Source organism: Bidens hawaiensis, unplaced genomic scaffold (genome assembly GCF_021521415.1).
Source record: "Bidens hawaiensis isolate Kalapana, Puna unplaced genomic scaffold, B.hawaiensis_p1.1 tig00004192_1, whole genome shotgun sequence".
In the NCBI taxonomy this organism is placed as follows: Eukaryota; Viridiplantae; Streptophyta; class Magnoliopsida; order Asterales; family Asteraceae; genus Bidens; species Bidens hawaiensis.
Window position 1 is genome coordinate 1,510,870 of NW_027491249.1, and position 18,059 is coordinate 1,528,928.

General features: G+C 35.4%; 2 protein-coding genes across 2 annotated transcripts; one reads left to right on the plus strand and one right to left on the minus strand.

Annotated features, from left to right (window-relative positions):
* The first annotated feature begins 3,510 nt into the window (after window positions 1-3,510).
* LOC143625664 (homeobox-leucine zipper protein ATHB-15-like) lies at window positions 3,511-10,013 on the plus strand. Its single transcript, XM_077095948.1, has 17 exons — window positions 3,511-3,722; window positions 5,272-5,431; window positions 5,525-5,613; window positions 5,716-5,806; window positions 5,908-6,003; window positions 6,561-6,674; window positions 6,761-6,844; window positions 6,937-7,092; window positions 7,172-7,243; window positions 7,320-7,429; window positions 7,507-7,699; window positions 7,784-7,969; window positions 8,062-8,145; window positions 8,239-8,373; window positions 8,462-8,893; window positions 9,620-9,769; window positions 9,850-10,013. The coding sequence occupies exons 1-17, from the start codon at window positions 3,511-3,513 to the stop codon at window positions 9,994-9,996; spliced, it is 2,511 nt and encodes an 836-aa protein (XP_076952063.1). The 3' UTR covers window positions 9,997-10,013.
* A 917-nt stretch (window positions 10,014-10,930) lies between these two features.
* Window positions 10,931-11,608, minus strand: LOC143625650 (uncharacterized). The gene has a single exon (XM_077095934.1). It carries the CDS (start codon window positions 11,597-11,599, stop codon window positions 11,060-11,062), a length of 540 nt encoding a protein of 179 aa, XP_076952049.1. The 5' UTR covers window positions 11,600-11,608; the 3' UTR covers window positions 10,931-11,059.
* Window positions 11,609-18,059: the final 6,451 nt, after the last annotated feature.

Here is an 18,059-nt window from a genome sequence, read left to right on the forward strand (position 1 = left end):
ATTGTTAGTTTTCTGAATTCGTTTTAAAAACAGACATAGATCGTACTCATCATCTATATCAACAGGATACACGTAATACGACATCCTGTATGATAGTTGAGATACATGACCTAACTTAAAACGACATTGAATTAACTCAATCAGCTTACTATAACTTACGTCTGACAGTAGACTAAAATCACCCCGTTTACAACTTACTAGAACATACTCGAGGCTACCATTCACGTCTTCCCATTTACCACCATAACACACAACAACGTTATCAAACTCCATTGAAACAACACACAACACACACGTCGTTTACAAATGATGGACGATAACTGACTGTTAGTTACTTACTAAATCATTTCTTAACTAGAGATAACCCAACAAACAAGTTTTAACTCAAATCCGTCGATCGCATCATCATTAAAATTAATTACATCGAATCTGACAACAAAACCATCGACGGAACTATATGAACAGGGTCCCACTAACTACTATAACCTAAAACCAATCGGATTTCAATTAGGGTCCACCAAACTAAGCTTCTCCACAAAAATATCGATGGAAATCAATTGCATATTCAAACTATCGGTCACCATTAGATACACCCTAAACCTATCGGATAGTTTTAGGTTCGCTCGGATAATCTATCGGTCCATAATAAAATAACCCTTAAACTATCGGATCTGACAAGGGTTAGGTAGCTTGCCTCCACCACCTTAGTTTCAAGCCAAAACAGTCGACGGAGATTTATTTTATACTTAACATATCAATCTAACCTAAATCTATCGTTTACCATAGCTTTCAACCGAAAACAAACTAGTCTGACAAGTGTTTAGGTAATGAGATGGGGTCCGGCTAGGAACTAACATTCAATCCAAAAACATCGGCATAGATGTTTTTACCTTACAAATTATCGTTGACAACAATTTTCAACCCAAATGATTTTTAACAACATGAATTAAGCCACAAAACCTTCAATTCTTTTTATTTTCTATTTTTGTTTTTTTAGGGCCTCTTTTTAGCATCTTCTATATATATTAATATGGTCACAAACACAAGGAAACATGGTGTGAAAATATTACTCAAACATGCATTTTGGTTACCAAATTTTATGGGAAGCCATGCTCATCACAAGACCTTGTAAGAAGCCACCCAACTATCATTATCAGATATCGTTAACATTCTCGTTGGAATCGGTGATCTCGGAATAGGGGGAAAATGCCCCCAAAGGGGCGGTGGTTAGGCTCGGGATGCCGAGAGCCTCCCCAAGGAGGGGGCGGTGAGGCACAGCTGACCCCACTGACCCTTACCAAGAAACGGGCTGGTAAATAGAAGGAACAAAAGGAGGCTACCATCGACCTCCTACAGCTATGCGGACCAGCCGGTCGTAGTTACATTATGTTTACCGTTTGTATTTTAATGTACATAATTTTGAAATAAATGCTATTATTTTACTCTGTGTTAGTTTGTATGAATGCGATAAACGAAACATAGACACATCCCCCTACTTCAATAAACTACAAACATGTACACAACAAAATACATAACACAAGATAGCGTTAAACACGATATAGTTTATTGAACGCAACATTAAAACAGACGGACATTCTAAACAACTACATAGGACAACATAATACAAATAAGCTACACTCCCTATTTCTAGTGACAATCATCATTTGACCATTCTGAGTCCGAATCATGTTCGCTTTCATATGGATCATGGTAATAATCAACATCCACATAGTCCATTGTATAATCCCAAGCATATTTCAATACCTCAGGGTTATAATCACGCTCTAGCTCCAACTCAAACTCTTCGTTAGGTTTTAAGACTTCATCCTCTTGCACTACATAGGCCACTAGTTCATCTTCTTGCAATTGATAAAGTTCATTTCCGACGTCACCCACATGACCCACTTCCTTGTTAACCTTACCTACATGATCTTCTTCTTGTTCAACCTTACCCATATGACTCGGCTCCTGGTCAACCTTACCCAAAATTTCTTGTACTTTAACAACTTCTTGATGGTTGTGATAATGCTGCGTAACATAAAATAGAACATGTAAATAGATTGAACATAAACAAATACCATTACAAACTCAATTCAACTATTACATGTTTACAAAGTACACCTAAAAACAACACAACAATCCTAAACCGTAAATACGTAAACAATGAAAAACATCCAACTAAATCCTAGTGAAATCTTCAATTTGGTGACTTCTTTCGATTTGATTCTTGCATACTCATCTTTCTTATTCATACTCCTCACCAAAGTAGGAATACTTTCACAGCTGGGACAACTAGGAGTATCCGCCCACCTTAACCATCCACAAAAACCCTTCTGTAACGAAGAACAATAATCAACCAACCTAACCTTAATAAACTTGTTTCTTTGGCAATTCTCTTCATACCAACTGATATATTTCAAAAGTACCCTAACAATCCATCGACTATATTGACAGTTAAGGTGAATAACAACTTATTTCATTCATCATTCATAATTAATCTAATAACAAACTGGTTTAAATGTTTTCCAATAGTTAACGACTATTTTAAACAACCTGATTCAAAAATAAAAACAAACTGGGCATTTTAAACACTTACACAGCACAAGAATCTTCGGCCAGGGTTGGCATCCGTCCGGGATATACGATAGCATGTACCTGAACCACATGAGCAACACAAATCTGATGCACCAACACCCTGTGACTTTGATTTCACCGAAGAAGAGGACGATAACTGGGACATTTTGACCGCAATAAAGGATGAGAGTTACCAAGGGCTCCAATCCAATCAAAGAGAAAGATGACGACTCATTCAATCTGGTCCGGGAAAATAAATCAATCAACCGTTTAGTACCTGTTTATGGTTTAAGACAAAACTCATCGACGGTGACGAAACACGCTTGAAATACATCTCCTCGGATGTATTTCACAGAAACACCAAAACCGATTAATTTGAAAACACACATGGGAGATGAAAGCAGAAGGGAAGTAATCTGGGCCGATGGTTTTCGGAGGAGGTAGTTTTGCTATGAAGACGGTCTGGACCGGGAGTTTTGAGGTGAAAATCAACGGGGGTAGGTGGGAGTGGGACACTTGGCACCTTTTAACTGGACCCGAAACCTATCGGATTTTTTGGAAAACTATCAGACCCGATAGATTTCATTGGACTATTTCTGGAATTAGCAAATTTCTTAGACTATTTGAAGACTCCCTCAGCTACCTTGGACCATTTTGAGAATTTTCCCATCTAACTCACCTCTCATTCAAGAATGGCAATCATGTAAATCACACCTACAATTTTGGGCACTTTAGTAACAAAACCAAAGGGACAAAACGCATAAAAGACAAACGCAAAATCCCAAATTAATGGCACAGACTGCTTCAGTCTACTGGTAACACAGTAGTAGTAGTATAGACTCTTTACCAGTCAAACCCATTATTCAAAACTAGGGTTCTTTAAACCTCCTTCAATATTATTCACTTTCAACAATTCAACATGTTTGAATGACCATCATGATGATGATGTCATGCAAGGATGGTAAAGGTGGGATAATGGATAATGGGAAGTATGTTAGATACACACCTGAGCAAGTTGAGGCTTTAGAAAGAGTGTATTATGAGTGTCCAAAACCAAGTTCCATTAGAAGGCAGCAGCTTATTAGGGATTGTCCTATTTTGTCTAATATTGAGCCTAAACAGATCAAGGTTTGGTTTCAGAATAGAAGGTATGGTAAATGGTTGTGTTTTTGCGACTAAAGTTTGTTGCTTTTTTGGTTCAAGAATCAAGATTTTGTGAAGATTGTTATATAGGTGTGTAAATCTTTAGTGTTTCTGGTTAAAGTTTGTAGCTTTTTTGGTGTTGAATTTTTATGTTTTGTAAAGATTGTGAATTGTGTGTTGAAATCTTTATTTGTTTTTCATGTTCATAGCTTGTTAGTCTTGAAATCTTGGTGTTTTGTAAAGATTCTTGAAATTTTCTTGGTGTTTTGTATCTCGAGTGTCCGAAACCAAGTTCTATTCGTAGGCAGCAGCTGATTTAGGATTTTCCTATTTTGTCTAATATTGAGCCTAAACAGATCAAAGTTTGGTTTCATAATAGAAGGTATGGTAAATGGTTGTATTTTGTGATTAAAGTTTGTTGCTTTTTGGTAAAAGTTTGTGTTTTTATGCTTCAAGAATCAAGATTTTGTGAAGATTGTTATATGGGTGTGTTAATCTTTAGTTTTTCCTGCTTAAAGTTTGTTGCTTTTTAGGTATTGAATTTGTGATGTTTTAAAGATTGTGAAATGGGCGTGAAAATTTTATTTATTGTTTAAGTTCATAGCTTGTTAGTCTTGAAATCGAAATTTCTTGGTGTTTTGTATCTCGAGTGTCCGAAACCGAGTTCTATTCGTAGGCAGCAGCTTATTAGGGATTGTCCTATTTTTTCTAATATTGAGCCTAAACAGATCAGGTTGGCTTCAGAATAGAAGGTTACGGGCTTCTGGTTCAAGAATTGAGATTGTAGGATTTTAAGTGCTGGGTTGTTGGTGGCTTGTGAAGGTTGTTGTATGGGTGTGTAAATCTTTAGCTTTTCTGAATAAAGTTTGTTGCTTTTTAGGTGTTGTGTGTTCATGTTTTGCGTAGATTGTGAAATGTGTGTTGAAATCTTTATTTCTTGAAGTTTATAGCCTTTTAGTCTGGAATTCTTTAGAGGTTTTGGAATGTGTGTTCCTGACGTTTCTTTAATGGGTGCAAATCTTAAATTTTACTACTTCAAGATCATTGCATTTTTAGTTCTTGGTGTTTTGTAAAGATTCTTCTTACATGGGTGTGCAAATCTTTGATTTTTCTGCTTTAAGTTAATAGTTTATTAAATGTTGAATTCTTGATGTTTGTAAAGATTAGGAAATGCGTGTTCGGTAAGGTTTCTTAAATGAGTGTGAAAATCTTTATTTTTTCTGCTTTAAGTTCTTAGCTTTTTAGGTTTTGAATTTGTAATGTTTTGTTAAAGATTATGTAATGTGTATTCAAATCTTTATTTCTTTAAGTTCATAGCTTTTCAGTCTTGAGTTCTTGATGTTTTGTAAAGGCTTTGAAATGTGTGCAAATCTTTAAATTTTCTGCTCCAAGTTAATAGTTTAGTAAACATTGAGTTTTTGGTGTTTTGTAAAAATTCTTAATGAATGTGAAAATCTTTATTTCTTCTTCAAGCTAACTGCTACATAAATACTGAATTCTTGATGTTTCGTAAAGATACTAATGGGTAGTATGTGTTCATATTCTGTCATATAGATGTCGGGAAAAACAGAGAAGAGAGGCTTCACGCCTACAAGGCGTGAACCGAAAACTGTCCGCTATGAACAAACTCCTGATGGAAGAAAATGAAAGATTACAGAAGCAAGTGTCACATCTAGTGTATGAAATTGGTTGTTTTCGCCAACATACTGAGAATGTAAACATTGTTAATACAATTTATTCACATTTCTGTTACTATTTATTTATTGTAATTAATATATGAAGAAAATAACCTTTTTGGGTACCGCAGACGACACTTGCTACAAAAGACACGAGTTGTGAGTCGGCTGTGACGAGTCATTTGACTCAGAATCCACCGCAGGATGCTAGTCCTGCGGGGTTAGTGATTAGTGATGATTAATTATTTTTTTTTATTATTATTTTTTTTTAAATATAAAAATTCAGTTGGTTGCTAAATCTTAATTTGTGTATTATTTTAAGACTTATCTCCATTGCCGAAGAAACTTTAACGGAGTTTCTCTCGAAGGCTACTGGAACCGCTGTTGAGTGGGTCCAAATGCCTGGAATGAAGGTATCCTTCTTGCTATAATTTAATTTCGATGAATTTATATTAAATTGATTTAATTTCTCAGAAATATTAAATAATTTTTTTTTCTTGCTTGTTATATATAGCCTGGTCCGGATTCCATTGGAATCGTTGCTATTTCTCATGGTTGCACTGGTGTGGCAGCACGAGCCTGCGGTCTTGTCGGTCTTGAGCCTACAAGGGTGAGTGCTTTTTTGAGTAGAGTAGGAAAGTTAAAATCGAAACAAAAAAGATTGAAAATTTGAAACATATTATGAGAAAGTTATAACAAGAAAGGTGAGTGACTTTTCAGGTAGATTAAGAAAGCTAGAATTAAAATGAAAAATCTTGAAAACTGTTATGAGAAAGATAAAATTTTAAAAAATTGGCAGATATTGGAACAAAAATGTTGAAATTTTAGGGGAAATAAGAAAAGGTTCAGTAAGTTGGCGAAAATTCGAATAATCTTGAAAATATGGGGTAAGATTGAAAAAATCTTGAAAGTTTAATAGTTTTATTTTAGGTAGATTAAAAAGGTTCAAAGTAAAACGAAAAATCTTGAAAATTTGAGGGAATTTGAAAAATGTTATGAAAAAGTTGAGAATTTTAAAAAATTGGCGCCATGGTGGATATTGGACAAAAATTTTGTGAATTTGAGAGAAATAAGAAAAGTCTTGGAAATTTGACGGGTATTCGAAAAATCTTGAAAATACGGGTCAAGATTGTAAAGAAGCTTGAAAAGGTTAAGTTTTTATTTCAGGTTGCTGAAATCCTCAAGGATCGCCCCTCATGGTATCGTGATTGTCGGGCCGTTGATGTGGTTAACTTGTTACCGACTGCCGATGGTGGAACCGTTGAGCTTTTGTATATGCAGGTTGGTAACATTATTATATAGTGGTTCATTACTTGTTAACATCTTTCTTCACTTATATCAACTCTAAAATATATTTACTGGTGCAGCTTTATGCTCCTACAACTCTGGCTCCTGCACGTGATTTCTGGCTGCTGCGTTACACTTCTGCTACCGAAGATGGCAGTTTAGTGGTACTTAAATCATTTTAAATCATCCCAAATTTTATTTCTTGATTACAAATTTATTTATAGCAACCAATATTCTGTTATATGAAAATTTGTAGGTTTGTGAAAGATCACTAACCAACATTCAAAACGGGCCCAACATGCCATCCGTTCAAAACTTTGTGCGAGCCAAAATGTTGCCTAGCGGTTACCTTATTAGACCTTGTGAAGGAGGCGGTTCTATTATTCATATTGTTGATCATATGAATTTAGAGGTGTAGATTGTATTTATATACTTGTTTGTATTTTTATATTATTTATATTTTGTTTATTTTTTATATGCGTTAACTGTAGGCATGGAGTGTACCGGAAGTGTTACGCCCGTTGTATGAATCGTCAACTGTTCTTGCTCAAAAAACGACAATGATGTTAATTAATATCTCAATACTTTTTTAATCTTTTTATACATTTGGATTAAACTTATTTAAATATGATATTTCAACAGGCGTTACGCCAGCTCAGACAGATAGCTCAAGAAGCTTCTCAACCAAGCTCCCCTAATTGGGGTCGAAGACCCGCAGCATTAAGAGCACTTAGCCAACGGTTAAGCCGGTCCGTCTATAAAAACCGTCATTTTTGCCGATTCCAACTTTTCTAAGGTCGTTTGTGTAAAATCTTTGCTTTCGCAGGGGGTTCAACGAGGCTGTAAACGGGTTCACAGACGAAGGCTGGTCGTTAATCGATAATGATGGGAACGATGATGTCACCATTCTCGTGAACTCTTCTCCCGAAAAACTTATGGGATTGAATCTTCCATTTGCGAATGGATACACACCTGTTAGTAATGCTGTATTATGTGCTAAAGCATCAATGCTGTTACAGGTCAGTTTTTTGTTGCCACGTCAGCTATTTATTTACACGCCAGCAAATTTCTTAATTTTTTTTTTTTTTTTTGTTTTTGTGCAGAATGTCCCCCCTGCTCTCCTCTTAAGGTTCTTGAGGGAATATCGGTCCGAATGGGCTGACACCAATATCGATGTTTACTCTGCAGCAGCGGTCAAACTTGGACCGTGTGGCGTACCGGGCTCACAAGTTGGTAATTATGGTGGTCAAGTTACTCTTCCACTTGCTCACACGATCGAGAACGAAGAGGCAAGTTATATCTTTATTAAATAAAATTGCATTCCCCGTTCCCATTTTTTAAAAAATCATATGTGAAAGTAATAAAGTTTCAAACTTTATAGTTATTGGAGGTTATTAAACTGGAGGGTGTTAAGCATTGTCAAGAAGACTCGCTAATAATGCCTCGAGACATGTTTCTTCTTCAAGTATGTGGGTTTTCTGATTAACCTCACTATTTTCGGTGCATTTACAAAAGTTTAATTGTTTTTATGCGTTTAACGTTATGATTTGATTAATAGCTATGCAGTGGGATGGATGAGAATGCTGTAGGAATGTGTGCTGAACTTATATTTGCTCCCATTGATTCGTCTTTTGCTGACTATGCACCTCTTTTGCCTTCCGGCTTTCGCATCATTCCTCTCGATTCTAGCAAGGTCAAATAGCATTTTATTTTGTTTTATATTATTATTTATGAAAGTTATTTTTACCCTCGAACGTGTGTGATAATAATGATATACGCAGGATACATCAACTCCAAATCGCACTCTCGATCTAGCATCCGCATTAGAAATTGGCGGGCCCGTAAACAAGTTATCCGGTGATCATAACACTGCAAGTGGGACCACAAGATCAGTGATGACAATTGCATTTGAATTTGCATTTGAAACTCACATGCAAGAAAATGTAGCATCAATGGCTCGACAATATATTCGAACCATTATCTCATCGGTTCAGAGGGTGGCATTGGCCCTGGCTCCGTCTCACCTGAACCCTAATGGTGGTCTAACCGCACCCATGGGCATGCCCGAAGCACATACTTTGGCTAAGTGGATCTGCCATAGTTACAGGTGTTATTTAGGTGTTGGGCTTCTTAAAAGTGCTGGTCATGGAAACGAGTCGGTTCTTAAGTCGCTTTGGCACCATAATGATGCAATCATGTGTTGCTCTCTTAAGGTGGGCGTTTTTATATCCGGTGTGTATGGGTTAGTTTTGGGCTCAAAATGAACCGAAAACCAAAATTCCTTTTTTTCGGTTCACTAAGGGTTATTTAATTTATATTTATTTTAGTATATAGATAAAAGTATAATTTTTGTATATAACATAATATATATTATTTAATTATTTTATCATATTTTTATACACAATAGTAAATCTTGTATAAATATATATTTAGCATATTAATAAAAACTTATATAAAAAATAGGCTTGTTTAGGCTTGAGCTCGATAGTTAAATGAGCCTAAAACAGGAAGCTTGAGCTCATTTAAACTTGGCTCGATTCAAGTTCTTAACAAGCCCATTTTGAGTGGCTCACGAGCGGGCTCAGCTTGCTTACACCCCTACCTCTCACAACGGGTTCGGTTTGGTTTCAGTTTTACCATTGGGCCAATGGCCCAAAGTTGAATTTGAGCTTGAATCCTTGGGCCTAAATATTTTTATTAGTTATTATATATTTGGACCTAAAATTTTTGGGTCATGCTATTTATCAGTTCTTACAAATGACCTAAATTTGGTTTTCCCAGTTCGGTTTTTGGTTGATAGCAAAAACTGAAATTCAAACGACGTTTTTTTATTGGGTTCGTTTTCGTCGATTATCCTAGTAACGGTTCAGTTATTTCGGTTTTGTGCACAACCTACTTCATGTAACTGCTTTGCACTAATTTTGCAAGCGTTAATGCAGGCAATGCCGGTTTTTTCATTTGCAAACCAGGCTGGTCTCGATATGCTTGAGACTACGCTTAGCGCGCTTGAAGAAATCAGTTTGGAGAAGATTCTAGATGAACATGGAAGAAAGAGTCTTTATTCCGAGTTTCCACAGATAATGCAACAGGTCATCCATTTTTTTTTAAGAAGTAAATTAATAATTTGATGCACAACAATATGATTTTGGTTGATTGTGTGTTGTTACAGGGTTTTGCATGTCTTCAAGGGGGGTTATGTTTATCGAGCATGGGGGAACCAGTTTCTTATGAGAGAGCAGTGGCGTGGAAGGTGATCAACGAGGAAGAAAACGCTCATTGCATCTGTTTCATGTTTATTAATTGGTCGTTTGTTTAACTATGTTTTATTTTCAAAACTCGTAGGATGCAAATGTGACTTGGTTTTGTGTCATGCTATGCATCCGGGTAGCAACTTTATTCGTGAAGGTGGATACTTGTGTTTTGTATTCCTGTAGTTTGACTTTGACTTGTGAGCTTGAGATTTGATGAAATGCGAGTATGACAGCTTGGTCAAACTGCCTATCTCGAGACCTTTCTATCCACTGCTTATGAGCTTCATATTTCCACTCGTAGCTCAAATTATGATTTTATGTTTAGGTATTTTTTGTCATGTTTTTTCGTATTTGACTAGTTCAAATAAGAGTTTGGTAACTCTTGAATCGGCTCTTTATACTTGCAAGTTACACATCTATTGTTAGGTCTCTTTTTGGTTATATTAGTTTTTTGTATCGGTGATTATGTAATGGGCCGTTTTGTTTACTTTGTATATTTTAGACCCAAGAGAAAAAGTGTAAAGAAGCCTGTTGGGTATTTGATGTATCCTACTTCTCATGCATGCTTTCCTATAAATAGGAAACATGCTATAAGAAGTAATGATGGTTGTAGTTGTTGATATTCAAAAAGAAAAACGTTTTGTCATAACTCTTTTTTCTCTCGGCTCTCTCTCTCTCTCTTTCTCTCAAACCATCGAAAATAACATCTCAAGATTCGATACCGCTTAGGTGGCTTAGTGTGATTTCCGTTAGTACTAAGCTCGGTTGATCTAAGACTATTGTTAGATTCACCCACGTTGGGACCTACAACTATGGTCCCAACTATACGTCTATAATGACAATTGTAAAACAACAAAAGACCAAATCCCATAAAAAAATAACCAGTATGGTCCCAACTATACGTCTATAATGACAATTGTAAAACAACAAAAGACCAAATCCCATAGAAAAATAACCAACAAAAGAAAAAAACCTTAAAACAAGGTCAAGATACATATGTTGGTTGGATCTATGGTCTTGGGAACAAACTTATAATGAAGGTTAATTTAATTATGGTAAAATCCATACTAATTCTATAATATTAGTCTTGACAATATTAGTGAAGTGCATGGATGGTAATTGGCTTAACTAATCCTTGTTAACACCATTAATCTCTTTCGTAATAGCCGGAATGCAACTAGAACTCCTAGCTATACCGCCTTTCTTCGCAAGCCCATGGTCTCTCGGACTCAAAGATGTCGCTCTTAGCCTACTCTTCTTCAACATGTTCCTCATGGCCTCGGCTTGACACAAGACCGGGAAGGCTCTGTCACGTCTGTTAAACCTAGCACACGTGTTCATATGACTATTCATCGCCTCTTCTATAACCCCGCCATTTTTCTCCATCTCATCCTTAACCGCTTCCGAACACAAACCACATATCATCTTACCTAAAAACTGGTTGTGCACATTTTCCATGTACTCGGGTGTGCACTCTTCGACCATACCACAGCACTCACACTTAGCATCCACCACCTCGGATATTGTGGTCAATGACTTGATATCAATATCTTCTTTGGTAAACTCGAATGGTATTTCTGACACCGTGCGCTTGAGGCCATCAGACGATAGTCGTGGAGGCCTGTTAAGCGCGTAGGAGCTAACCGTAGAGTCGCCATGAGGTGCCATATGTTAAGTTATGGTAAAGGAAATGGCGAAAGTGGAATATAGTATATGTATATGTAAAGATTTTGGTATGATGAAAAATGTTAGCTTGGAGTAGAAGGGAAGTAATGCATGGGGGGTATTTATAATGAGCATGGAGGGTGTAAAGTAGAGGGTTGTGAACCATGGTGATTCATATGTCATTGTTAAATATTTAATGATCGACATGATTAATAATTAATGTCTTAAATGTGTCTAGGTGTTGGTTGGTGTTGGCATGATCAATATTAATTAATGAAAGTAGTAAAGATTTCCCCAACTACTTGGTTTTTTTTAATGGTTTTAATGCAACTTGTTGTTAGCGGATTTTGAAATGCTTACCACCCACAATTGCTATAAAATTCTTGTTGGTTTGAACTTTGAACCATGGTACATTCTCATTATTTCACACTTAACCCCAGCTAGCATTTTAGCTAAATGTATATATAACTTAGAATAGTAAAGCCGACCATTACTACTTCAATTTTAGTTAATTAATCTGCTATTGCTTAACTGAACCGTCAATTTATTCTGTTATTTGCTCTCCCCTAGACTATAAGTACTGTATTATATGATTTTCATAGTTATTATTGTATTGTTGATTTTAAAATGATCGTATCATATGTATAGCGGCGGTTTAATGTACAGAGGGTTATTAACGTGCGAAGCATATGAAGGTGCATGAGAGATGCGTAATTTCTTTCGTGCTATGATTACGACACTCCGCATGCATCAACCTACATAACTACATATTAACTATGCTACACATAAAATTAATGATTACACAACTAATTAGGGGTGAGCAATTCGCGATTCCGAACCGCTAGAACCGGAACCGAACTGCTAGATCCGAACCATATTATTGTATTTCGGGTCCGGTTCCGGTTCTTAAATTTGGCTGAAAACGGTTCCCGGTTCAGTTCCGGTTAGAACCGACGGTTCCGATTATAGAACCGCTAGAACCGGGTTAGGTTTGAACTTTGAAGATTATATTTAAAATCCTATTTATTTACTAGGCTTTCATACTTCCATGTTCGGTTGACCATCCACGTCCTCACTTTCCCGGTTACATTAAATCCCTTACATCATCATAAACAATAATCATCTTCCACGACCCTAAATCTGTTTTAAAAAATAATTGTTTTCTGAAATATTTTGAGTTATCTAATCTATTGTCAATCCCATTCATAAAAATATAATATGTTGGTATGATAATGCTTTATTTTGTGGGTTGTCGCTTGTTTCTTACACCTTCTAATATTTCATATTTACAATTTTAATTGAAAATCGGTTCTAGAAAGAATCGTTTACGCAAAAACTGTTTAACTCGGTTCCGAACCGAACCGGAACCGTTAAAATACACTTCGGTTCCGGTTCTTATATTTAGCATTTAACGGTTCCGGTTTCGGTTCGATTCTCGCGGTTCTTAACCGTTGCACTGCCCTACAACCAGTTACACAACGTCAATAAATAATTATACAACCTATATATTTAATACATCTTACATTAACAACCCTTTGTGTTTAAACATTTTCCTATATAGTATATATAAACATAGGTAGGAATGTAGGATGAACAACAGTCAACATGTATAAACACAAAATTGATATAGATGAAAAAAATAATAAAACAGGAACATAGAAGCCTAAATGCAAGTTGTGGGAGAGTTCACGTGTTGATATATTCAAACCATACAAACCCTAACCTCCATTTTAATCCAAACTAAAAGAAGCCTTTACAACTTTGGTTTCACGTGAGTCACAGAGATCATGGAACAAAGAGATAAAAAAAGGTATAAAACCAAAAAGTCTATCGAACTGACAACGGACAACCACGGCCATAGCCCATTATTAGGCTTTAACCATTATTTATGCTAATGGTTAGGGTTTATTCATGCAGTGGTTGTAGTACGTGCATGAAGTATGCCCAACTAAAGTTTATGTGGTCCATGCATGAATAAATGAAATCTGCTTGTGACTCAAAATATCTATGGACTGTTGTTAATGGCTAGATATAATCTAAATATACAACATCTAATCATGTGGACCTTCACCGTTCGAATGTAGGCTACTAAGAAGATGGCAACTGGTAAAGTAAATCTTATATATCCTAAGAACTAAGAATGGATCTCTGCGAGCAGCCTTCGGCGTACAAAGTGTAAATTTTAGGAGAGTAGAAATATGGTTTCTAGATTGAGTTGTCTCAGGGTTTGAACCATTAGGGGGGTTCGTGACCAATATTATTGTCAAAATCCATTGTTTGACATTTAAGCTGCCCGGCTACATTTAGAGTAAACCCGTAATGTACCCGTATAATGGGGGCAGTTGCCTTTCATAAGTTTTTTAGTGTTATCTATACCTAAGAATCCTGATTGCCCCTAAATTGCTAGTTAAGTTCCCAATTGCTATCCTTGAAAGAAATGCTGGTTCCGCCATTGACACTGATATGATTCCCTTCTCATAGCTTGAGAGTTGATATACTAATAGAATAAAATCATATTTTGTTGGAATTTGGAAACATATAAACGAATTAAAATATTCTTAATTTTAACATATTAAGGTAGGGCACAAAATGCTAATTTAACCTTCTAAAACAATTTTAAGATGTTGCTCTATCCGTTTTGTAAAATTTAGGCATAATTATTGAATATGGTATGAATACAAGTATGTTTTTGAATAACGAGTGTTGGGCTAGATTGAATATGATGAGGGATAGTTGATCTTGGAACAAATATTTTAATATATCAGATTGAATTGGAGCCCAATACAAATAAAGGGTGATAATATGATACGCTGAATTGGGCCACACAGTGGTGGATTTATGGGCTAATTAAAACATAGTTTAGGGGTGTTTATATTTCGATTTGCATTCGAAATATTTAAAATTCGATTCGATTCGAATTCGATTATTAAGATTTGAATTCGGTATTAAAAAATTCGAATTTGATTCGATTCGTATTCAAGTATGTTAATTTTGAATACGAATTTACGATTTATTATTCGGTTCGATTCGAAATTCGAATTCAAATTATATATATAATAATTATTTTTTATTTGTGTCAAAAATCCATAAATAATAAATGTCCATTACAAATTATTAAACCTAATATGCCATATTATTGTTTCCTAGCATATACTAATATGGGTGTTATTTACTTCTCGTTTTGAATATTTTGAATTTTATACTATTTGTAGTTTAGTTTTGTATTTATTATCATATAGTATTGTTGCTACATTAAATTTATTTGTTTCTTTTGCAATTATGATTACGGTTTCGAACTTTTGGCATAGGTAAATTTGAATTAGATTGTATCTATTCGAATTAAAATCGAATTTATTCGAATTCGATTCGAATTCGAGTTTCAAATGCGAATTCGAATCGAATTTCGAATTGGGCATATAATACGAATACGAATCAAATAGTTCAACTTTTAATCAAATATGAATTGAATACGACTAGAAACAAAAACAATTATTAGGATTGTTCGATTCGATTTAACTTGAAAATTCTTTTTTTGATTCGATGAACACCCCTAGTTGGGGCTATTGGGCTAAGCTTAAAGTTGTATAAAGATAATACTTAGGCTAGAGGTGATAAAAAACGAACCCTGAATTGGACCCAAAAAAAAAAATTGGAACCGAGTTTTTTTATACTCTTGTTTTTACCACCTGAACACGTACTAGACCCTACCCGTAGGGCGTACCCAGAACCAAACCCGTATCCGGACCCGATTTGTACCTAGTAATACCCGAAATCCAAAACCGGTTCCATACCTGGAACTGGATTTTTTCTAATACTTGATCCATACCCGAAAAATACCTTAAAAATAACGGAAAAATACATCAAAAAAGTGCAGCCCCTTAAAAACTCAATATGTACACGGAGAAAAGACCGAAAAACGGGGGTTTTTCAATACCAGGAAATAAGATATTCAAATACCCGGTTTTTGATAACCCGGTTTTATACCCGACCCAAACCCGATGCATATGATATCTTTTTTAGAGACAATACCTGTCTCGAACTCGATCCGGGTGTTGCCAAGAGCCGATTTTTCAATACCCTGTCATAAATGAACCCGATTCCATGCCTGAAACCGAGTATTAAATAAACCCGATTTGTGCACCTCTAACTTGGGATATAATGATGATTTGGAAGTTATTTATTGGATCCACATAATGTTATTAAACCATGTGTAGTCAAAACTCTCTATCATTGGGCGTTTTACGACACGTGATGATCCAGTCAGCATTGGAGAGTTTTTGTAAAAAGTGGTGTAGTGATAAAAGCTTATAAGTCTCATGTAATCATTATCTCTCTCTCTCACACACACACACACACAACATCTCCTTTCAAACTTGAGTACACAACTTTAACACCCATAGTGCTTACCAAAACATAAAAGGGGACGGTGTATATAATGTTTTGAGAGAGTTTTGGACCAAAACTCTACTACAAATGGTCTTAGCTTATTATGATAGTTGTGATTTGTCATGTTATTAGTCTTTGTTTGTTTTGAATTTGTTGAGCTTTTATAAAATAAGAGTCCCCATTAATCAAATTAATTATATAGTAGTAGTTGGGATATTAAAGACTATATAGGAAAATGTCCTAAGTGTTTTTTAATTTACATTTCCTTTCCTTGTAATTCCTGTTTTAAAATTATAAAACGTTTGTTGGGGTTCCGATCCCTTTAGAAAAAGAAAAAGAAAAAGAAAAAGAAAAAGAAAAAAGAAAATGAAAAAGTATATGAAGCACTAGCAACCATACATACCCAATACTTCAAACGTTTATACATTCAATATTAATATATTATATCCAAACTTTGAAAAGACCGAGTTGGTTCTCAAGTGGCTTATATAAGTTATGCTGTTGCTGGTACTTTTTTTCTTTTTCTTTTTGGTTTTTGTTTTATAGTCATTATAATAGTTTTTCAATTGTTGACTACTCACTTTTTGCTAGCACTTTAATTTCTTTTGTAACAACATTATTCTAGTGTTGCAACATCGTGCAATCTTAGTAAGGTTTATATCGAATAAATATTAATATACTCTTCTCAAGATTGATAAACAATAACTAACGAAAAACACACAATATAAAGTAATCCGACTTTTATTATAACAAGAAAAATATAACTTAAAACCTGATTACAATAACTTTCAAAATACGTAATCATAACTTGGTTGATGCATTTATATTGTTAACACAACTTAGTCAACAAGTTTTCTTAATAAATAACAACACTAAAGCCCCATAATCCCATACAGATACTTAAGATACTTAGTCCTGACTCGGTTAATTACCAACAAATTCACCATCTTTATGTTTTACAATTTGAAACCCACAAGTAAAATGTACGTATACATTCATGTTTTATATAGTTCTGGTCATTTTGTTTACGGTTTTGTTATACCGAAAAGTAAACAGTGTAGACTAATTTTCTTTTAAAAAAGTGCTATAAAGGGCCATCCAATAAAACCCAAGATGGTAACAAGGTACATAACTACATATAGATTAATAATACTTAATTAGACCTTATTCACTTTATAAACATACATGTTAATTATTGGTTTGCCAACAGCTAGCAAATCAAGTTAACTTATGTCAAAGGATTTTGCATGACTCACACTTCAAAACTTGCCCTATAAATATGCCCCTTCATACCTGCCATTTAAGCCCTGGTTGCGGTGCGCACATATGATGTATATATGTGTGAACCCTCGGGTGGGCAAAAGTGAAATTGCACTAATTTTGACGTTATTTTACTAATCTCGTGAAAATAACGTTAAAAGTGACGGACGGTTAATCAGGCATCATGTAGTGGCGTTGATAGCCGAAAGACAAGGGTACATGCACCGATCAGCCGGTGTCCCGATGATTGAGTGCTATGTGCCTTATGTCCAAGGATTGATGCAAAACTACTATCGAGCCGGGGGTCTCACCGGAAGCAGCCTCTCTATCCTTATGGGGTAGAGGTAAGACTGTCTACATCTTACCCTCCTCAGACCCTACCATAGCTTTGCTATTGGTGGGATATACTGAGTACGATGATGATGATGATGATGATACCTGCCATTTGCACAAACAAATCTCAGTTTACATATCACATATATTCACATATATATATATATCTCTCTCTCTCATCAAAGACAAAACATACCTACAAAATGGAACAAAAGCTACAAAATGTTCCAGTTTTAGCAAAGAAAGTATGGAGATTGGTACGAGTCTTGTACTTCATGCTACGTAAAAACATATCCAAGAGTGTTATTGTTGGATCTCAACAAGATGATGAAGCGTAGCAAGAAATCGCTGGCAAATCCGTACACAACTTGTCCCCACCATCAGGTGAATACGAGTTCAGTTGCAGCAATAGCCCTTCAACTAATAACCACCACTTCTCTTTATTTTCTTTCCACAAGAAACATCATTCGGCCGATATTGACAT